At 40.7% G+C, this 16,200-nt stretch overlaps 1 protein-coding gene across 1 annotated transcript in view; it reads left to right on the plus strand.

The window, feature by feature from the left end:
- The window catches only part of IRAG2 (inositol 1,4,5-triphosphate receptor associated 2), a 39,411-nt gene that overhangs the window by 20,536 nt on the left and 2,675 nt on the right, over positions 1-16,200 (plus strand). The window contains exons 19-34 of the mRNA XM_074901161.1: positions 821-882; positions 1,797-1,862; positions 2,896-3,004; positions 4,162-4,309; positions 5,120-5,201; positions 8,620-8,666; positions 8,751-8,812; positions 8,939-9,055; positions 11,200-11,282; positions 11,422-11,494; positions 12,261-12,315; positions 12,402-12,429; positions 12,974-13,114; positions 13,538-13,672; positions 14,490-14,637; positions 15,509-15,552. Of these exons, the coding sequence (XP_074757262.1) occupies positions 821-882; positions 1,797-1,862; positions 2,896-3,004; positions 4,162-4,309; positions 5,120-5,201; positions 8,620-8,666; positions 8,751-8,812; positions 8,939-9,055; positions 11,200-11,282; positions 11,422-11,494; positions 12,261-12,315; positions 12,402-12,429; positions 12,974-13,114; positions 13,538-13,672; positions 14,490-14,637; positions 15,509-15,552 (1,400 nt within the window). The remainder of the gene's footprint in view (positions 1-820; positions 883-1,796; positions 1,863-2,895; positions 3,005-4,161; positions 4,310-5,119; positions 5,202-8,619; positions 8,667-8,750; positions 8,813-8,938; positions 9,056-11,199; positions 11,283-11,421; positions 11,495-12,260; positions 12,316-12,401; positions 12,430-12,973; positions 13,115-13,537; positions 13,673-14,489; positions 14,638-15,508; positions 15,553-16,200) is intronic.

Raw genomic sequence — 16,200 nt, forward strand, 5'->3', positions numbered from 1 at the left:
TCAGGCAGGTCTAGTGAACCTTCTGGACTGTGGTGTCTTCCCCACCCACTTCTCCACTCCTTCCCCTACCTCCTCCCACCTGCATGGTAAGAGATGAGAAATTAGGGAACCTGTTGGCCAAGGAAGTTACTGCTCAACCTACATCAGCCTGGCAGAGCTCCTTTTATGTTTCAGATGTCTAACCATGTCTGCCAACTAATTGCTACAGCCTTCATCCAGTGAAAAAGCTGAACAAGCTACTGAGAGCTGCCTTCCGTTTTTGCTTAGGCACTCGAGTGACAGTGCTTACAAAATCTCCTTTCACCACCTCCAACCCCCCATTATTAGTTGTGGTATAAAATCTTTAATAGACTTGTATCAAGGTAGAGGTCATCAGAAGTAGGACCTAGCATTGTTAAACTTGAACAAAGAGTGTTTCTAAGCATAACATAAAACCCATTAACTTTAAAAATTCTGTACTGGATGTCAAATTGGAAGGACAAGTGCTTTTCTTCCAGTAAGTCATAATGGAGACATCCATTTCCACAGGGAACTGTGGCACCTTCACTCTGACAATGTGGGGAAGCATTGCCCCCCCTTATAGCAAGGGGAAATGATGTAACCACAGGGAAGAAAAAGCGCTCAGTGTTTTCTGTAGGGTAGGACTCGCAAACCAAAATGCACTTTTAAAATCCTCTTTCCTGTGAAAAACTGTTGTAGGTATAAATAGACTAAAACAATGTGCAATCAGTTTGTGATGGGCAGTAGTTGGGTTTAAAGACACTAAACTTATTATCAAATTATAAGGAACCCCGTAAGACTTGTAAATGTCTCTTCACAGCAACTGCTAATGCACTGAGATGGGAACTTCTTCAAAGGCGACTCTGTGGATTGCTGTGTCAGGTATGATGCTTGTTTTGTGGGAGAAGAAAAGGTAAGCTTGCACAGGAGGTGCTCTGGTGGAAGGACATTTGTAGTTGAGATAAACTGCAAGTAATTTGGCAGCATCTGATATTTTCTTTTCTAAGGTGTACATAACTGTGGAGGCAGTAAATTTTATGTACTGATCTGCACATTATTTTCCTTCTTCAGCCTCCTGGAAAAAATGGGCTAGAATTTACATGTGTGGTGTTGGCTTTCGCTGTAAACAATTATTGGTCATCATATCGAATGGGGCTGAGGGAAGCTTTCCCTGATGCATTGATGTGATTTGTCCCCACAATCAGCCCTCTCTTCTTGAAAACAAATATTTAAAATCTCGCAATAAAATATTTTTCAGTATCCAGACACTGGAATAGGTGGTGAAACCGTTATTTCCATTGTGCCCCTCCGTGGAAGTATGCTGGAAATTATATAACTCTGTGCTTTGCTTTGAATAAAAATACTTTCTTCAAGTTTGGAAGGGGGTGGAGGGGGAGACATTGTGGGAAGACTTTGTTCCCAACTGGCTCTAGTAAGGAATGCTATAGCTCAGGATCTGAACAGTCTAGATTTAACGTAGAATAACAAGGTATTCATAAAGACAAACAGAAGAACCTAAAGTGTATCCTAGGCTGTAACAGAGGCATCAGGAACATAATCAGAACTGTTACTCACGTGCAGCTAGTTCAAACCTCTATTTGTGCATAAAGGTCTGCAGAATTAAAGCCTGAAAGTAGCAAGGGGAAGCAATTGCATAGTTTTCCTGATAGCTGAAAATAGTTCAATTAGAAAGATAAAATTCCATTTTGTTCATAATTAGTAGTACTGTTCCTTCTTTTTAACTTTTTTTTTCCTTCTACGTCTGCCTGCCTTAAACTGTTTCTCTATTGCAACAGTGCTGTGCAGAGTTAGAATTTGACTACGGTCTGCTGCCCACGTCAGCTGAGCCGGTAAAAGGGAAGGTAAGTGTGCTTGCTATGACCATTGCTGAGCCTGTTTAAAATGTGATGCTAGTTTTGTTTGTTCCTATTTCTTTTCATGGCCTGAAGGAAATAAATAACTTTCCTTGTGAGAAACTTTGCCAAGTTAAACAATCAGTAAAAATAATTTGAGATACATATTTATGTATATATGCATGCATATGTATATACGCATACGAAAGTATATTCAAAACGTTACTGCAGAACCAGTTTCCTATTGCTTCTGAACAGTCACTGTGACAAAATAGAGGCATTTGATAAATTGCGTTTTGAGAAGGATCGGAGTCTGCAGATAGGTTTACAACTTCCAACTTTTCCATTTTTCATCACTTGAGTAACATTAGGTCAAATGCAGCTGCATTAAGTGTTGCTTCAGAAGTTTCCTCTAGCCATCTTCAGATAACACCTCTTCAGCACTAAACATCAAGCAAGTGGTGTGCATTGAGGGGCAGGAGATGGTGGGGCAATGCTTTGCCTCCATGTGGCTGAGCCAGAGCTGTCCTCATGCTCCTGCTGAGGGAAATCTGACCTGTGTAGCAGGTGCTGTACATGCGGCCAATGCCCCCCTACTCAGTCTGTCTGGTTGGCTTGGCTTGACTGAAAACGTTTTGTTTTGTTTTTTTCCTTTTGTGTGTGTGTGGGTTTTTTGGTTTTTTTGGTTTTTTTTTTTCCACAGGGTTTGGTTGGGTGGTGTTTTTTTCGGGGGGGGGGGGGGGGGGGGCGGTGGGCGGTGTCTCCTGTCCTGCTCATCTTGCCTGGTTTTGTAGTATCTGGTTCCAGACCTAGTTTGAACCAACATGTCTGTTGCAAATGTAAACTTGAATTATTCTCCCTCTTCATGTATGTGTTCTGTCTATTAAGGCTGTGAGTTTTTATAGACAAAAAAGCAATAGATGATGTATTTGTGTAACTGTTAGGATTACAATACACAGATGCAACTGCATGCATGTGTGTGGGGAGTTGGTGGTATTCAGCATTATTGAACAGCAGCAGTAGTTTCTATTTTTTTGATTAGCAGCTCCATTGCTCTAAGCAACTGTGGAGTGAAGGACCTATCTTGTGCTCTGAACTTCCCAGGACACTGGCCTCAGATGTTTCACACTGCCGTAGTACACCTCTGCTAGGTAAGACCTGGTGGTGTTGGCTATTGTTCTGTCTCCTAAAATATAGGAAGAGTTGACAGGTGGTATAGAACAGTATCACTGGTGCTAAACATGCTGGCAGGTTGTGGAAAAGCTGTTGTCAGCTTTAGCCTATTATTGCATGAAATCCAGGAGGCTGAACCATGTTTATAATGCTTGCAATTAAAGGCCTGAAAAGGTCTGTCAACCTAACAGCAGTCCCCAGAAGCTTAAGGAACTACTGGTATCGATCATACATCCAAGTATATTCCTGACAAGGTGGACCAAGAGGGCTTGAGTTCTGTTCTTCCTGTTCACTCTGACTGGCACACACTGCAAGAAATGTCCTGCTACTTTGCTGCTGTGCTGAGGTCAGTCCTCGTTTAAAAAGTTGAATGGGTAACATAGCTGCTGAGAATCAAATAATTGTATTTGTTGATTTCTCTTGCATTCATAAGCTGTTCATACTTCCCTGTGCCTCTTGAGCCTTATTAATATTAAATACAACCACTGATAGATATGCATTGCAGGGCCACAGAACTGCAGAGTGCGTTTGGGATTTTATAGACAAAGCATTTCTTCCAGAGTAAGCTGGTACAACACAGTGTCTATTCTCACACAAACTATAAAATGCTTAGATGTAATTCTGTGCCATACTGGGAGAAACAAAAGAAAATCTTGCTTGACTGCACATGCTCCTTATAAGAGCACTAACTACTATGCTGCTTTGAAAGGGCTGTTTCAGTGGTCCAGCTCAGAGTGTTCTTACAACTTGCTGTGGTATCATGATCCAGACACAATTAAGGCTGGTATTCTCAGCTTTTACCAATCAAGTATTGATACAAAAAAAAGATGATCTGTTTCCCAGACCTCTCTGACAAACAAAACAATTCACAACAGCAAAGCTGTCCAACATGGACATTTCTATAACCTGACTGATGGAAAATCCCCATCCCCAGGTGCTACAGACCCTCCATCTACAAAATACTTCTAATGCCACATAACCTAATCCTTTCATACCAAGGTGGAAGCTGCCTTATTCTAAATCTGTATTTGGTTGGTCTGCTGCTTGATTATTTTAGACTTAGTCAAAAATTGACAGGTGACTAAATCCAGCTTTGCCGATGACCTCCACTATTCATAATTGTCTCTCTTCACAGATGCTCTGACCTTGGAAACCTCATGCTTGAATAACTTTCATGTGCAGGGCTGGGATCAGCCTTGTAGACAGAGCTCTGGCAGCTGCAAGTTTGAAAGCTGTGACCTGGGACATCCATCCACTTCAGATGTGACATTGGTGGGGTGCAAGTAAGACAGTAAAATAACCTCTTTGGGGTGAAGGGTGGAAGAGTCCATGGGATTTAGCAGGTTCCAGGGGAAAGCTGTATCCCCAGAACATGCCAAGTTCAACAGCAGAGTATCCCTCCTAGGAAATACTGGACACTCAGTGGTCAGCTAATAGTGTCACAGGGTAATATTTGCTTCTATTCACAAAAGTAATATTAAAACTTTTTATTGAAACAGCTGGTATAACCACCAGCCAAATACAATGATGGTGTTTCCATTTCATGCTGTAGAACTGAGGCATGATGTAGGCGTTCTTGTGTCTATTTTCAGTATTTAACTCACAATTGACACTCGCATTCAGCAGCCAAAATCCTACTAGCTTTGAGGAGTCACTTTTTTTTTTCCAGAGTTTACAGCAGGAGTTCTGAGGTCTTTGCTTATTGAGCTGCCTCCTTAAATCTTTAAAACTGAGATTGAATTGCTTAAGATTATGAAAACTCGCTATTGTCAGTGAATATTTTAAAAGATAAGGATGTTCCTGGAGATGCAGAGGCAGGCAGTCTGCAGGAAAAGACTCAGCAGCTCTTGAAGCTTTTGCCACTGGTTTTCTGTAGAATTGTGTAGTGTGGAGGAGGTTGGGAGAAGGACTGGTGGTGGTTTTTGCTGTTCGGGGGAGGAGGGATTGATGTTAGTGATGAATCTGTCTTTCTTTGAGAGACCAGCTGTCTGACTATACAGATAGGGGTGACTTGGTTGTTATGTGCTTAAGGAAAATGGGCAATATATCCTACTGTTGTTTGGGCAATATGCAAATAAAGTGTGTATTGCCAGGTGGAAAATATGCTCTGCTGATAATCGTACTGATGCAGACCTTCCTGTTTCCATTACAATGATGAACTCTTCACTTACTGAGGTGAGTGCTATTGCTGATGCCCGAGATGTGGTTTTGAATGGGTTCAAGAATTTAGTGCCCTACTTGGATCCCGATTGAGCAGCTATAAATCAGCACTGCTCCAAGGTGAATGGAGCTGGCATCTGTCAGCAGGGTGCTATGACATTTTGTTCTGTGTGGGGTAGCCCCTTCTATTGGGGCACACTTCTAGGATAGTTATAGACCAAAACGTCTTAAAACGTCTTAATGTTCGTGTGCATCTGGGTCATGCTTTTAGCTGGGGAGTATTTTACATGTGATTTCAAGGCTTGAGCTAGCACTGTTTCTGCAGTGATTTGCCAGGGAATTCTAAGTGATTTTTGCTCTTTATCCACCTGCAAGAAGCTGCAGGATGTTTTACTTGTGAATGCTGCCTTTCTTTGCACTTTCTCCTACAGCTACCATGTAACAGCTGAAAACCAAATCTTTCCTGTATGAAAACTTTCCTTCAGTTGGTGTGCTCAGATAGGCATTTGCTGCTGTATTGAATCCTGAACCTACAGCCTGAACTGTCAGTTCGCTTTCTTGTGGCAACAGCAAGATGAGCTGCAGCTCAGGACACCTAGCTGTGCTCTGTGCTCAGTGCCACAATACTCACTACTGAAGTCTAGACCTCAGGGTGCCACCAGGGTGTCTAGCTTTACAAAATCCAATGTTGGTGGTGATGATGGAAGAATACTGGTCAGTGGTTTCTGTGAACCTGGAAATAACCTTTGCAAGACTGATAAGCAGGAACCTCAGACCTACTCTAGCTGGTGTGTGGTACTTGTAAGTGTAGTAGCGGTTCACTTGTGGCAGCAAATCAAGGCAGAAAGTGCAGTGAGGGTAAAAAGCAAGAGTGGTGGGGCCGCCTGTGGTTTTAGCACACTGTTCTGCTGGGGTAAAACAGGTGAGGAACTCCTATCTTGTGCTGCTACTACTTAAGCTATTTTAGAGAGTAATCTCAAGGGCTTTTGCTTTATCCAGTCCATCTGGAAAGTCACATCCTTGCAAAGTTGTTTGAAATGCCTGTGCTTCATTGCTCTGGAGCTTTCTGTAACTCCAGCTGGGCTCAGAAATGTCACTTTCCATTTTTGCTTTTCTTCTGCATGAATATTCTAGAGGGAGAAAGTTAAAACCTTAAGGCTTGCCCCAAAGAAAAAGAAAATGGGCTGTGTCCAGTATCTGTTCTAAAAACTGTGACATGCAGCAAAATTTGAATAACCACGTTTAATAGGAAAAGTCTCCCTAGGTTTTTTGTTACACTCTGGTTGCAGGTGTGTCTGAGCAGCACAGCACAAGCCCTTCAGCATGTAAGTAACTCAAGTTATTTTATCAAAGCATTGTGACCATAGGAGTTTAGGGGCTATTTATTAAAAGAGCTCTTGTGAGAGCTAGCTGAAGCTTGAGCTTCTTATACTTGTTTTGATTTATAAATGCAAAAGTAGTATCACAGTCCAAGAAACAGTTGATAGGCCTTCTGCATGTTAATGCTTGTTTTGGAGGAGTTATACAAGACTGTGGCCAGAATTTGTCTGTTGTGATAGCATATTAATATTCCAAGGATCCTCTAATTGAAATGATGGAGAGGGGAAGTGATTAGGAATGTACTGGATTAGGATCTTTTTTGACTCAATCCTTTTATTAAGAAGAAGAACCATTCTCTAATGCCCTATGCAAACAAATTTTGTTAGGCAATCTAGAATGTGGGTGTTTCTTGTTTTTTTTTTTCTCTTTAAGTGTACCCTGTGCAATAGGAACTCACAATCCTAATAGTCAGTATGGGGTTTTAAAAACTGAATTAAGGATTTTCCTTCATTGCAAACAAGCCACTGACCATGTGATTACCTGGGGAGGGAGAGAGCTTGTAGAATACTGTAATGCTGTAGTCTGTTTCAGGTGACACATGGATATTTTTTTTTGGGGGGTGGTGGTGTGGGGTGTGTTTGCATGTTTGTTTTCATTCCAACATACTATTCATTTTCACCTTCTCTTTCCCCAACACTCCTGTAGACCTAATGGCCTGAACAAAACACATACAATGCTGTACTTCCTTAAGCTTAATAGAGAATTCAAATAAGAATAAAAATAGCCTGAATTTGCATTAGAGGAAACACACCGCTGACTGGGGCAAGGCTCTGTGAGTGTGATTGAGCTCCCATGGGTGGGGGAGTGGGGAGAAGAGAAAAGGCACTTGCTGATGCTGGAAGCTGTTGAGATTGCTCTCAGAAGTGACTGGGGGCCTTGGCCACCTCCTTTCCTACTTTGCTGGATTTCTTGAGTCCTCTGAGGACATTTGAGGCAGGAGGGAAGATAATAGAATGTAGGTAATCATTCGCTGATATGGTTTTTCTCTTGTCCTGCCCCCCACTTCAATAGTGCTCTCCGACACTTGATATGTAGGGAGCTACCCAAAGCTGGCTAGCCTCATGCCTTCTCTGCTTGGAGATAGGTTTACTTTTTGGTTGGTTTGGGTTGGGTTTTTTCCTCTTCAACTGTGGGTGGAGTTTGTCACAAGTCATTACCGACCTAAACCTTTAAACCTCTGTTTCACCCTGTATTTTCACCTATAAAGGGAGATCAATCTATCGCTTGAATAAGTAAGCTGGAGTTCCCTGGGGTGAAATGAGGAAGAGGAATATTTCTCATTCAGTATTTCCCTTGCCATAATAAAAGACTAAAGACGATGTTGGTTTTGTCTGTGACATAATAAGACTCTGGTCCAGAACTACATTGTAGTGGTTGAAGAAACATGAGCAAACCTAGCCTTTAACTACTGAATTCCTGTCTGCTGTTTGCATACAAAGGAGAAGGCCTGAAACCTTCTGAGCTGGCTAGGTAGTTGTTATATATAATATTGAAAACCAGCATCATTCAAAGACAGACATCAAAATGTACAACACAGCACACAAGTTCTGTGTTCTGAATCATTTGCTCTGTTAAGCTGTTAATAGTCAACACTTTTATTTACCTAAACAAATCTGACATCTATAGCCAACTGAAGCTCTGTGTACCTCACTTGTAGGGTTTGAGGTCAAGACTTTGAAAATGGATGTATCTTGATGCATGACATTAAGATAGAACAGTGGTGTGGTAACACGTGTCGGTCACTTGAAAATGTGTGTTAGAAGCAAAACATGAAGTCAGGAACCAAAATACATCTCTAAGTACGATATTCCCGAGACAAGATTTCTGCAGAAATACAGTTTTTGCTCCTAATGATGATAACATACTAAGATACATACTGTATGTATGGGTGGTTTTGGACTAGCAGAAGAATCTGCCTGCATTTAACATCTAGTTCTTCACTGCTGAAATAATTTAGGCACAGCTGGGGGAATTATGGAGACTTTGACATACACATTTTCTACTCACATGGCAACCCTCTCCCTGATACTAACTCTTCTCTCTTTTGTTTAAGATTGACTGTGCAGAGCCAACACTACCAGTCAGTCTGATCCCATCCAGGTCAGGTTTTGTGCAAGCTTTTAAAAGTCTTTATCAAGATTATACAGTATAGATGAATATCTGAAAGAATTTTTGTTTTGACAGTGATCACTTGACATCACCCCAAGTTCTTACATCCTCTTTGGAAAGCACCACACCAGTAACGGGTAAGCCCTCAATTTGGGTCACAGATGTGTGAACTTTTTGCACTGAAAGTCTTGGAAATAGATATGCTCAAGCCTGCACACTTACTGAACAGCAAGAGCTCTGTCTTCTGTTGTCTGGTATTACAGGCTTTCTTGCTATGGAGGAAAAATCACCCAAGTGCTCATGTGAGAAAGAGGAAGGTCTGCCGACTTCTGCAGCAATGGAGAAAAACAGTGATAAGGATCCAGCTGCTCCTGTATCAGGTAGAGTAACTGCTGCAGCACACTGGCACTCGAGCAATGAGGAAATGGCTTGCTTCCAGCACATCTTTGAAGTGAGGAAGCTAAGTAAGAAAAATAAATTGATGATAGTTTGTGATTTTAATTTTTTTTTTGTTGTTGAACACACTTTGGCCTGTGAGTGCTCTCAAACCTCCCTGAAACTCTGAGTAGGAATAAGGCTTTACCTGCTTGCAGGAGGCCAGTAGCCTACAGCACTGCAAGAAGCAAACATGAAATAACTTAGTGAAATCTTTATGCTTGCTCAGCTGGCAAAACAGGGTGCAAGTACTAAACCCCAGGTAATTTTGGGAGAAGAGAGAATGTTTTCATGGTTTTAAAAAGTTTAGTGACATAGCTAGATGAGGTAACACTTTCCTCTCTTTCAAAACTGATGCTCACCACAGAAGAAGAATCTGGGATGGATCAAGAGGAGAGATGAGGATAGAGACTTTTGTGTATGGTTCTGTCTTTTGCTATAGTCATAAACACCAAGAAGAATTATTCTTACCAGATCTGCTGGTGCTTCTTCCACTTAAACACTAAAAGCAAAACAAAACTGGAGTGTGTGTACATGGTGTACTTAAGATACTTTAAAAAAAAGCTGATCTGAATAAGCATCACAGAATATGTGTACATGGTTGTTTGTAACCATTTTTCTAATCTTTACCTAAATATAAGTCTTTTTGTCATAACTTCTTGCTTGGTTTTGTTTGTTTCTTTAGTACTATCTTTCTGAAATCTAATTCAGTCTCCTCAATTATATGTATTTTCTTTCTACTAATTTACCTTTACTGTTAATTTTTATATGTGGTCTAGATGTCTTTGGCAAGGAGGAAACAGATATGCAAAATAGATCAGAAAGAGCCCAAATAGCTTTAAAGTCTGAAAATCCTGCTGCTTGTTGTACATCTCTGAATAGAAAGTGTTTCTAGTATTAGAACAGAGACACTGATGACTCTCCATGTGTGGCTTTTGCTAATGCCACACAATGTCTTCCAAAGGTGCTTGGGCGACTGGTTAGATACTTAGGGCTGCTACAAAAATCAGCAGGGACAAAAGGGAGTCCTAGGTACAGGTTCTTAGTGTGAAGGATGAAAAGCACTTCAAATCTGCAGCTTGTTGTGCTATTTCTTTGGTCTGCATCTTTGTGGGGGTGTATGACTACATAAACAGCCAAAAAAACCCCAATCTCTAGAAGTTCTAAAAGGTATAAATAGCTACCAAAGCTACTGCTACACAAGAAACTAGTGTGACTCTCAGACTTTCTTCAGTTTCTTAACTACTTTCTTTTAAAAATCTTTAATAGCTGATTTCCTGGAGGTCATTTTTGCCTCCTTTAAAACTTTTCTAAATTGTGGGACAAATTACATTTGAATTGGCATAATGCGTTCCTGAACTTCCCAGTTCATTACCATTCCTCTTCTGGCAAAAGGAGGGAGTTTTTGTTGGCTCTGTCAGCACCCTGATGGTTCAGTTTTTAGGTACAAATGACAGTCCAAGTGTCAGACTATGTTTGAAGCTTATGGACCCCTGAAATACCACAGCTGTGTGCAGCCTGGTTATGCTCGAGCTCCTCAGTAACAGCAGCTGAAGTAGCATCTATTTCTTGACTTCTGGTATTTTGTAATGTGCAAGAAGATAATTAGAAATACCCATCACTTCTGTTTGTGTGTGGGATTGATTTTTTTTTTTTACATATTCTTGCACTTACAGAATTTCCCCCCCCCCCCCCCCAATTAATTACTTATAAATTGTCTCTTTAAATAGCAAACAAAAAACCCCCATGCTGGTAGCAAAATAATGGAATTGATTTATACAGAGGAATATTACTGTAACTCTGGCAACTGCAACCAGGAGTAATAATCTCACTGGTAATCTACACTTCTTACTGTGATTTTTTTTTTTTAATTTTTTTATTTTTTCCCCAAGCCAAACGTAATTATCATCCTGCTTCTTCCTTTATGTCTTTTTGGTGTTCTTTGCTGCTACCTCTCTTTTTTTTAATGCCCTCTCCTGGCATTTGTTGCAGTTTTTTATCCCTGTTGGTTGATGGCTAGTACATTGGGTGTTGGAGGCTTGCTTTATTTTTATAGTTTATATTTGGTTTCTGGAATATTTCTCCCCAGGAGCAGATCTGACCAAGAAGGAATTCTGCCCCATGATGGAGGAACACAAAACTGCATTTCAAAACATTTTGAAGCAAGATCCGGTAAGAATCCTAGTGACAGTGAAACATGGAACTGGTTTGGCTAAGCAGTGACAAAGAAAAATACTGCAGGAGGGGACAGGCCCCTCCAGTGGTGTTGTGGCTGTTCCCTTGCTATAACTCCTCTCTGCTATGTCTTTAGGAGGTGTACCAGGAAAAGAAAAATAATAAAGAGCAGAGTGAGGAAGCACCAGCTATGGTTCCCAGTAGGAAAGGTAAGAGGTTTTTGCTGAACACATCTGTGTAACTCACTGTAGTACATGCCTTGGTCACTGGAGTCAAGAGATGTGTAAAGAGGTGCAGAGAGCTGCCTGCACCGCAACAATTATTATGAGGGTGTTTTTGTTTTAAGGAATAGTAGCTGCAGTTAGAGATCAAAATGATTAATAGTGGAGAGAAGGAAAACGTTATCATGCAAAATCTGCTTCTCTGATTTCTACAGCTCCATCTTCCTCTAGATAGGATGGGAAAATTCTTAGGAGCTGCAAAGGAGTTGGGATATTTGAAACAGTTCTGGCATGCCTGCTATCCCCAAAGCAGCATCCTCTATGGTAGCTAGAGCTTGGGGTAATATACAGATAAGCAAAATGGTGTTTCTACTGAATTGTGCTTAGACATCTTCACTCCTCTAGTCCCCTCACCTTTTGCCTTTAGCGCTCACTAAAAGCTAGTGATGTAGTAAGTCATATAACATCCTGAACCTGTGGGCTGGGAACTTAAGCCAAAGCCTATAATCAACCATTCCTGTACTAATTAGATTCCAGTTGAAGCCAACTAAATTAACTTTTGGGGCTTTGTACCACTGACAGTGTTGTGCTGTCTTACTGATGCTCTAACCCTAATGTACTCTGAGGCACATGAGTGGGTTTTGTTGGCAAGAGCTTAACACTGGAAATCTTTAATAGTGGTTTCTGCTGAAGTTTAAAAGACTTTCATAAGCTGTTTTTGGGAGGCTGTTTTTTCACTTTTTTCTCTTCTCAGAGAGTTCACACACTGCAGGTGGCATTAAAGGAGATAAAACCAACCAAAATGAGTCGTAAGTGTTCTGACTTTCAATGATCACCTGCAGGTATGATTTTAAAGCTGCAATCTGTTGCATAATTGCTTCTCCTTATCCTACAGTGACTCCCCTAATGAGAAAGAAGTAGAGGTAAGTCTTGACTGCTTGTATACTTAAGTATCTTAGACATCCAAAAGATCTCATAGATAAGCCCTGATAAATATCTTGTCCTATGTAAAAGAATAGCTTAAACTGGATGTATTTCTATAAGTTGGATTCTGAAATCTGTCTTTCCAAGGCCAATGGAAATTTTGGGAGAGAGGAGAAAAGGTGGAAATCTGTGGAACTGAACAAAAGATTTGTCGCTACGGAAACACTTATTTTCAAGCTTGAAGGAGCATTGCTGTGACCTCCTCCCAGACAGAATGTTCTGATTTAAGACAGTTTTGTCAAGACACAGATGGCACACTGTATGCTGCCAGGATACCACCTATTCTGGCTGTAGATTATTTCCTCCATCACTAAAGATGGGAAGACTGGCTTTGGGGAAGTGGGCCATGTTCACTTTCACTTCTGTATTTCCCCTATAACTTTATTCATGGGGTATAGTCCCAAATGTAATGTCAGTATCCAAATCTGCTTTAAAAACTTCATCACCTGGATTATTCTGAAATCTTTTCCTCTTCCATGACAGGCTGAATTTCTGAGGTTGTCTTTAGGTTTTAAATGTGACTTGTTTACCTTGGACAAGAGAGTGAGGCTTGAAGAAAGGTCCCGAGACCTGGCTGAAGAAAATTTGAAAAAGGAGATCACAAATGCTCTAAAGATGTTAGAGGTTAGCATTGGCCAAGGCTGGTAGGGTGGATGGGATGGATGGTTGTGAAAGGGTCTCTCTTAATCTGGCTCTTTTTAGAATTTGTATGTGTAACATGTTATAAACAAATCTGAATGAAGTTCTTAAGTGACACACTTGAAATATGAGAGACTTTGCAGTTGAGGGGTAGCCTTTATCTGACCCTGGGGCAGTGAGGAAATTCTATTGCACAGATGTTGGGCAAGAACCTCTGTCTTCAGCTGATTTTATGCTATTTATGCCGAAGTCTCTTCCCACTGGAGGTCTGTATCCAAATTACACTGAGCAAGGGTATTGGACCTTGTGACTGTGTGGGCCTGAACACAACTGCATGGTGTCATCAGTTGGGTTCACTCTTTCTATACTAATAGCTCACAGTGTTTTTCTTATGAATATGCCTCTTAGGCTTTAGTCCCTTTATGTGAAGAAGATAACCAAGCACAGGAGATCATTAAGAAGTTGCAGAAAAGCTTGCAGTTCCTTAGCCAGTATGCAGCTCGAGTTGCCAGTAGAGCAGAGATGTTGGGAGCTATTAATCAGGTAATCGTTTCCATGTAAATGTATTTTGTACAAAGTTAAAAGCTTCTAGATGTAAAGGGATAGCTGTATCTGCTGCTAGGCTTCTGGTTCCAGAATTAGACTTGGGAATCTTGAGTATGTAATGCAGACTGACCAGTACAGCTTAGTCCTGGCTTTCTCTTCAGATCACTGTGTGTGGTGTTATAAGTAAACCCAGGCTGTGAGAGCAGCTACATTGCATTAGCATTGTGCAAAAACACACAACAGAAATATGGTCCCAATTTAAAACAAACAAAAATAAAAAAAAGAATTTTCAGCAGAAGGATCTATATAGTAGAGCGCACAAGAATGCAATGTGGTAACAATACTCTTGATGCTCTAATGGTATTTCTGTGCCTTATGGAAAGGGCAGCTAATAAGATAAATCTATGGAAATTTACAGAGACCTGCTGAAATGTTATGTGTAACTGTGCATAATGCCAAAGAACAGCATGAAAATATGATTTGGCAATACTAGCAAATGCGTGGTGGCAGCTGAGACTGTAGATCAGAGAAAAAGATGAGGAGGAGTTGTAAGGGCTCAGAAAATGAAGACTAATTTATTTTAGGAGTAATCACTGGAGAAATAAGACCTGTGCAACTTGGACAAGTGTTAGGTGAGGGGTTGTAGTGAAACTTTTAAAAGGTGGACAAAAATGAGAGGATGTTGCATCATGGTGATACAAGATGAGAGTAGATGGTTAAGGGGGGCAAATAGTCTTTCTTAAAAAACTCTAAACCTGACACAGTTCCTTAACGAGCTGCTTCTTTTTCCTATTGCTGTTGCTTGCTCTGTTAGGAGAGTCGTGTCAGTAAGGCTGTGGAAGTAATGATTCAACATGTGGAAAACCTGAAGCGCATGTACACAAAAGAACATGCAGAACTTGAGGAGTTGAAACAGGTCCTGCTCCAGAATGAGAGATCCTTTAGTGCTCTTGGAGATCGAGGTAACTAAGAAGAGCCTTTCCTCTTTCTAGCACCTGACAAATAGACCCTTATCTAGGTGAAGCTTAAGATATTAGGTGGAAGGGTTATATGACTGCTCTATCTCCTTTCCTAAAAATAGCTATTTATTAACAGTATTAGAAACAACTCTGAAATTAGACTTGTGAGATATGTCATGAATCTTGAGGTGGTGGAGAAACATTGCAAGTGTGCAGTAATGTTCTGGCTTTTAGAAAGGTGCATTTCATGTGGTGGTGATAATCTTATTCCCTGTGAGCAGTAAATTTGGGTGCTTGCATCCTGGAGCATTCCCAGTAGCTATTTCTAGGTAGCTGAGCTTGACTGCTCTCTGCAGATGCTTCCTGCTCTTTTATAAATAGGAATTATGCACTCAAGCACAGGTGCTCTGAATCTCCCCCTCTAAGCAGATGATACAGTGGTCAGGTTTTCAGATGGCGCTGTGCACTTTTGACTTTGCCATAGAAGGATTAAATTCTTCCGAAAAGTAGAGCATGTACTTTACAAGCAGGAAGGGTTGTCTTTCACACTGGTAAAATCCTCACAGGAGCATTCTGAATCACAGGTTATTCTTTCCTGACTGTAATTGTCCTGTAACAGGATGCTGCCTCAGTAATAGGAGAATACATTAATAGTAGCAACAGAAATTGATGCTTGTAGAGGATGTATAATGTGCAAATACTATGAAATTATCTAATGAAATAAAAAGCATTTTCCTGAAATCTCATTTCTTCTTTCTGAGAGTTCTGTGATACACTCTTTGCATAAAGAGGTACTGCAAAAAGTCAGACCTTTAGTTGCAGATAAAGCTTACGGCATTCCTGTAAGCCTTTCTGATGTTTGATCTTTTCACAGATGAATCTGCGCACAAAAAGCTACCAAATTCTTTTAACTTTAAGGTAATGGCCCTTACAGCCTAATGTGAAATTTCAAGTGTGTGTTTGTCTTTCTTACTTTGTCATATGCTGGTGCTCTGCTACATGCTTGACTTGGTGGTTTTCTGTCTCAGATATGGGCTGATGTCACCAAACATGCTTATTTTCAATCACCCCTACCTCCCCCCACCAACCCAAGGGAACTGCATATGGTCCCACTTAAATGAAGAGTTTGCAGAAGCTGAAATGGCTGTGCTTTCATGCAGTGCTTAAGAAATATCGTTCAGGTGTTGTGTTCTCATTGTGGTTACAGAAGCAGGGTTTAGCAAAGAAAGATGAAAAAAATAGATGGGATCAGTTCAAATTGACTGTAGGAATTCTGTGAGCAGCATTAGGAGGAATTTAGACACACTTAGTTTTGGTGTTTTGCTGGAAGCTGTGTAGCCAGCCTCACTTCAGATGCATAGTGGCGGGGGAAGGCAGTTAATGTGGAAAAATGATGCTTTAAAGAATACAGTTTGGGTTGTTCTTATGATTTGATTTTTCTTTGTGTGTCACTTCAAGCTAAGTATCATCATCTATTTTTTTAAAACAGTTTGTAGAAAACCATGGTATCTTATGTGATCAGTAAGTAATCTAGTTATTCCTTGATAGTCAGTAATGCCTCTTATT

Source organism: Athene noctua, chromosome 3, assembly GCF_965140245.1.
Source record: "Athene noctua chromosome 3, bAthNoc1.hap1.1, whole genome shotgun sequence".
Lineage (NCBI taxonomy): Eukaryota > Metazoa > Chordata > Aves > Strigiformes > Strigidae > Athene > Athene noctua.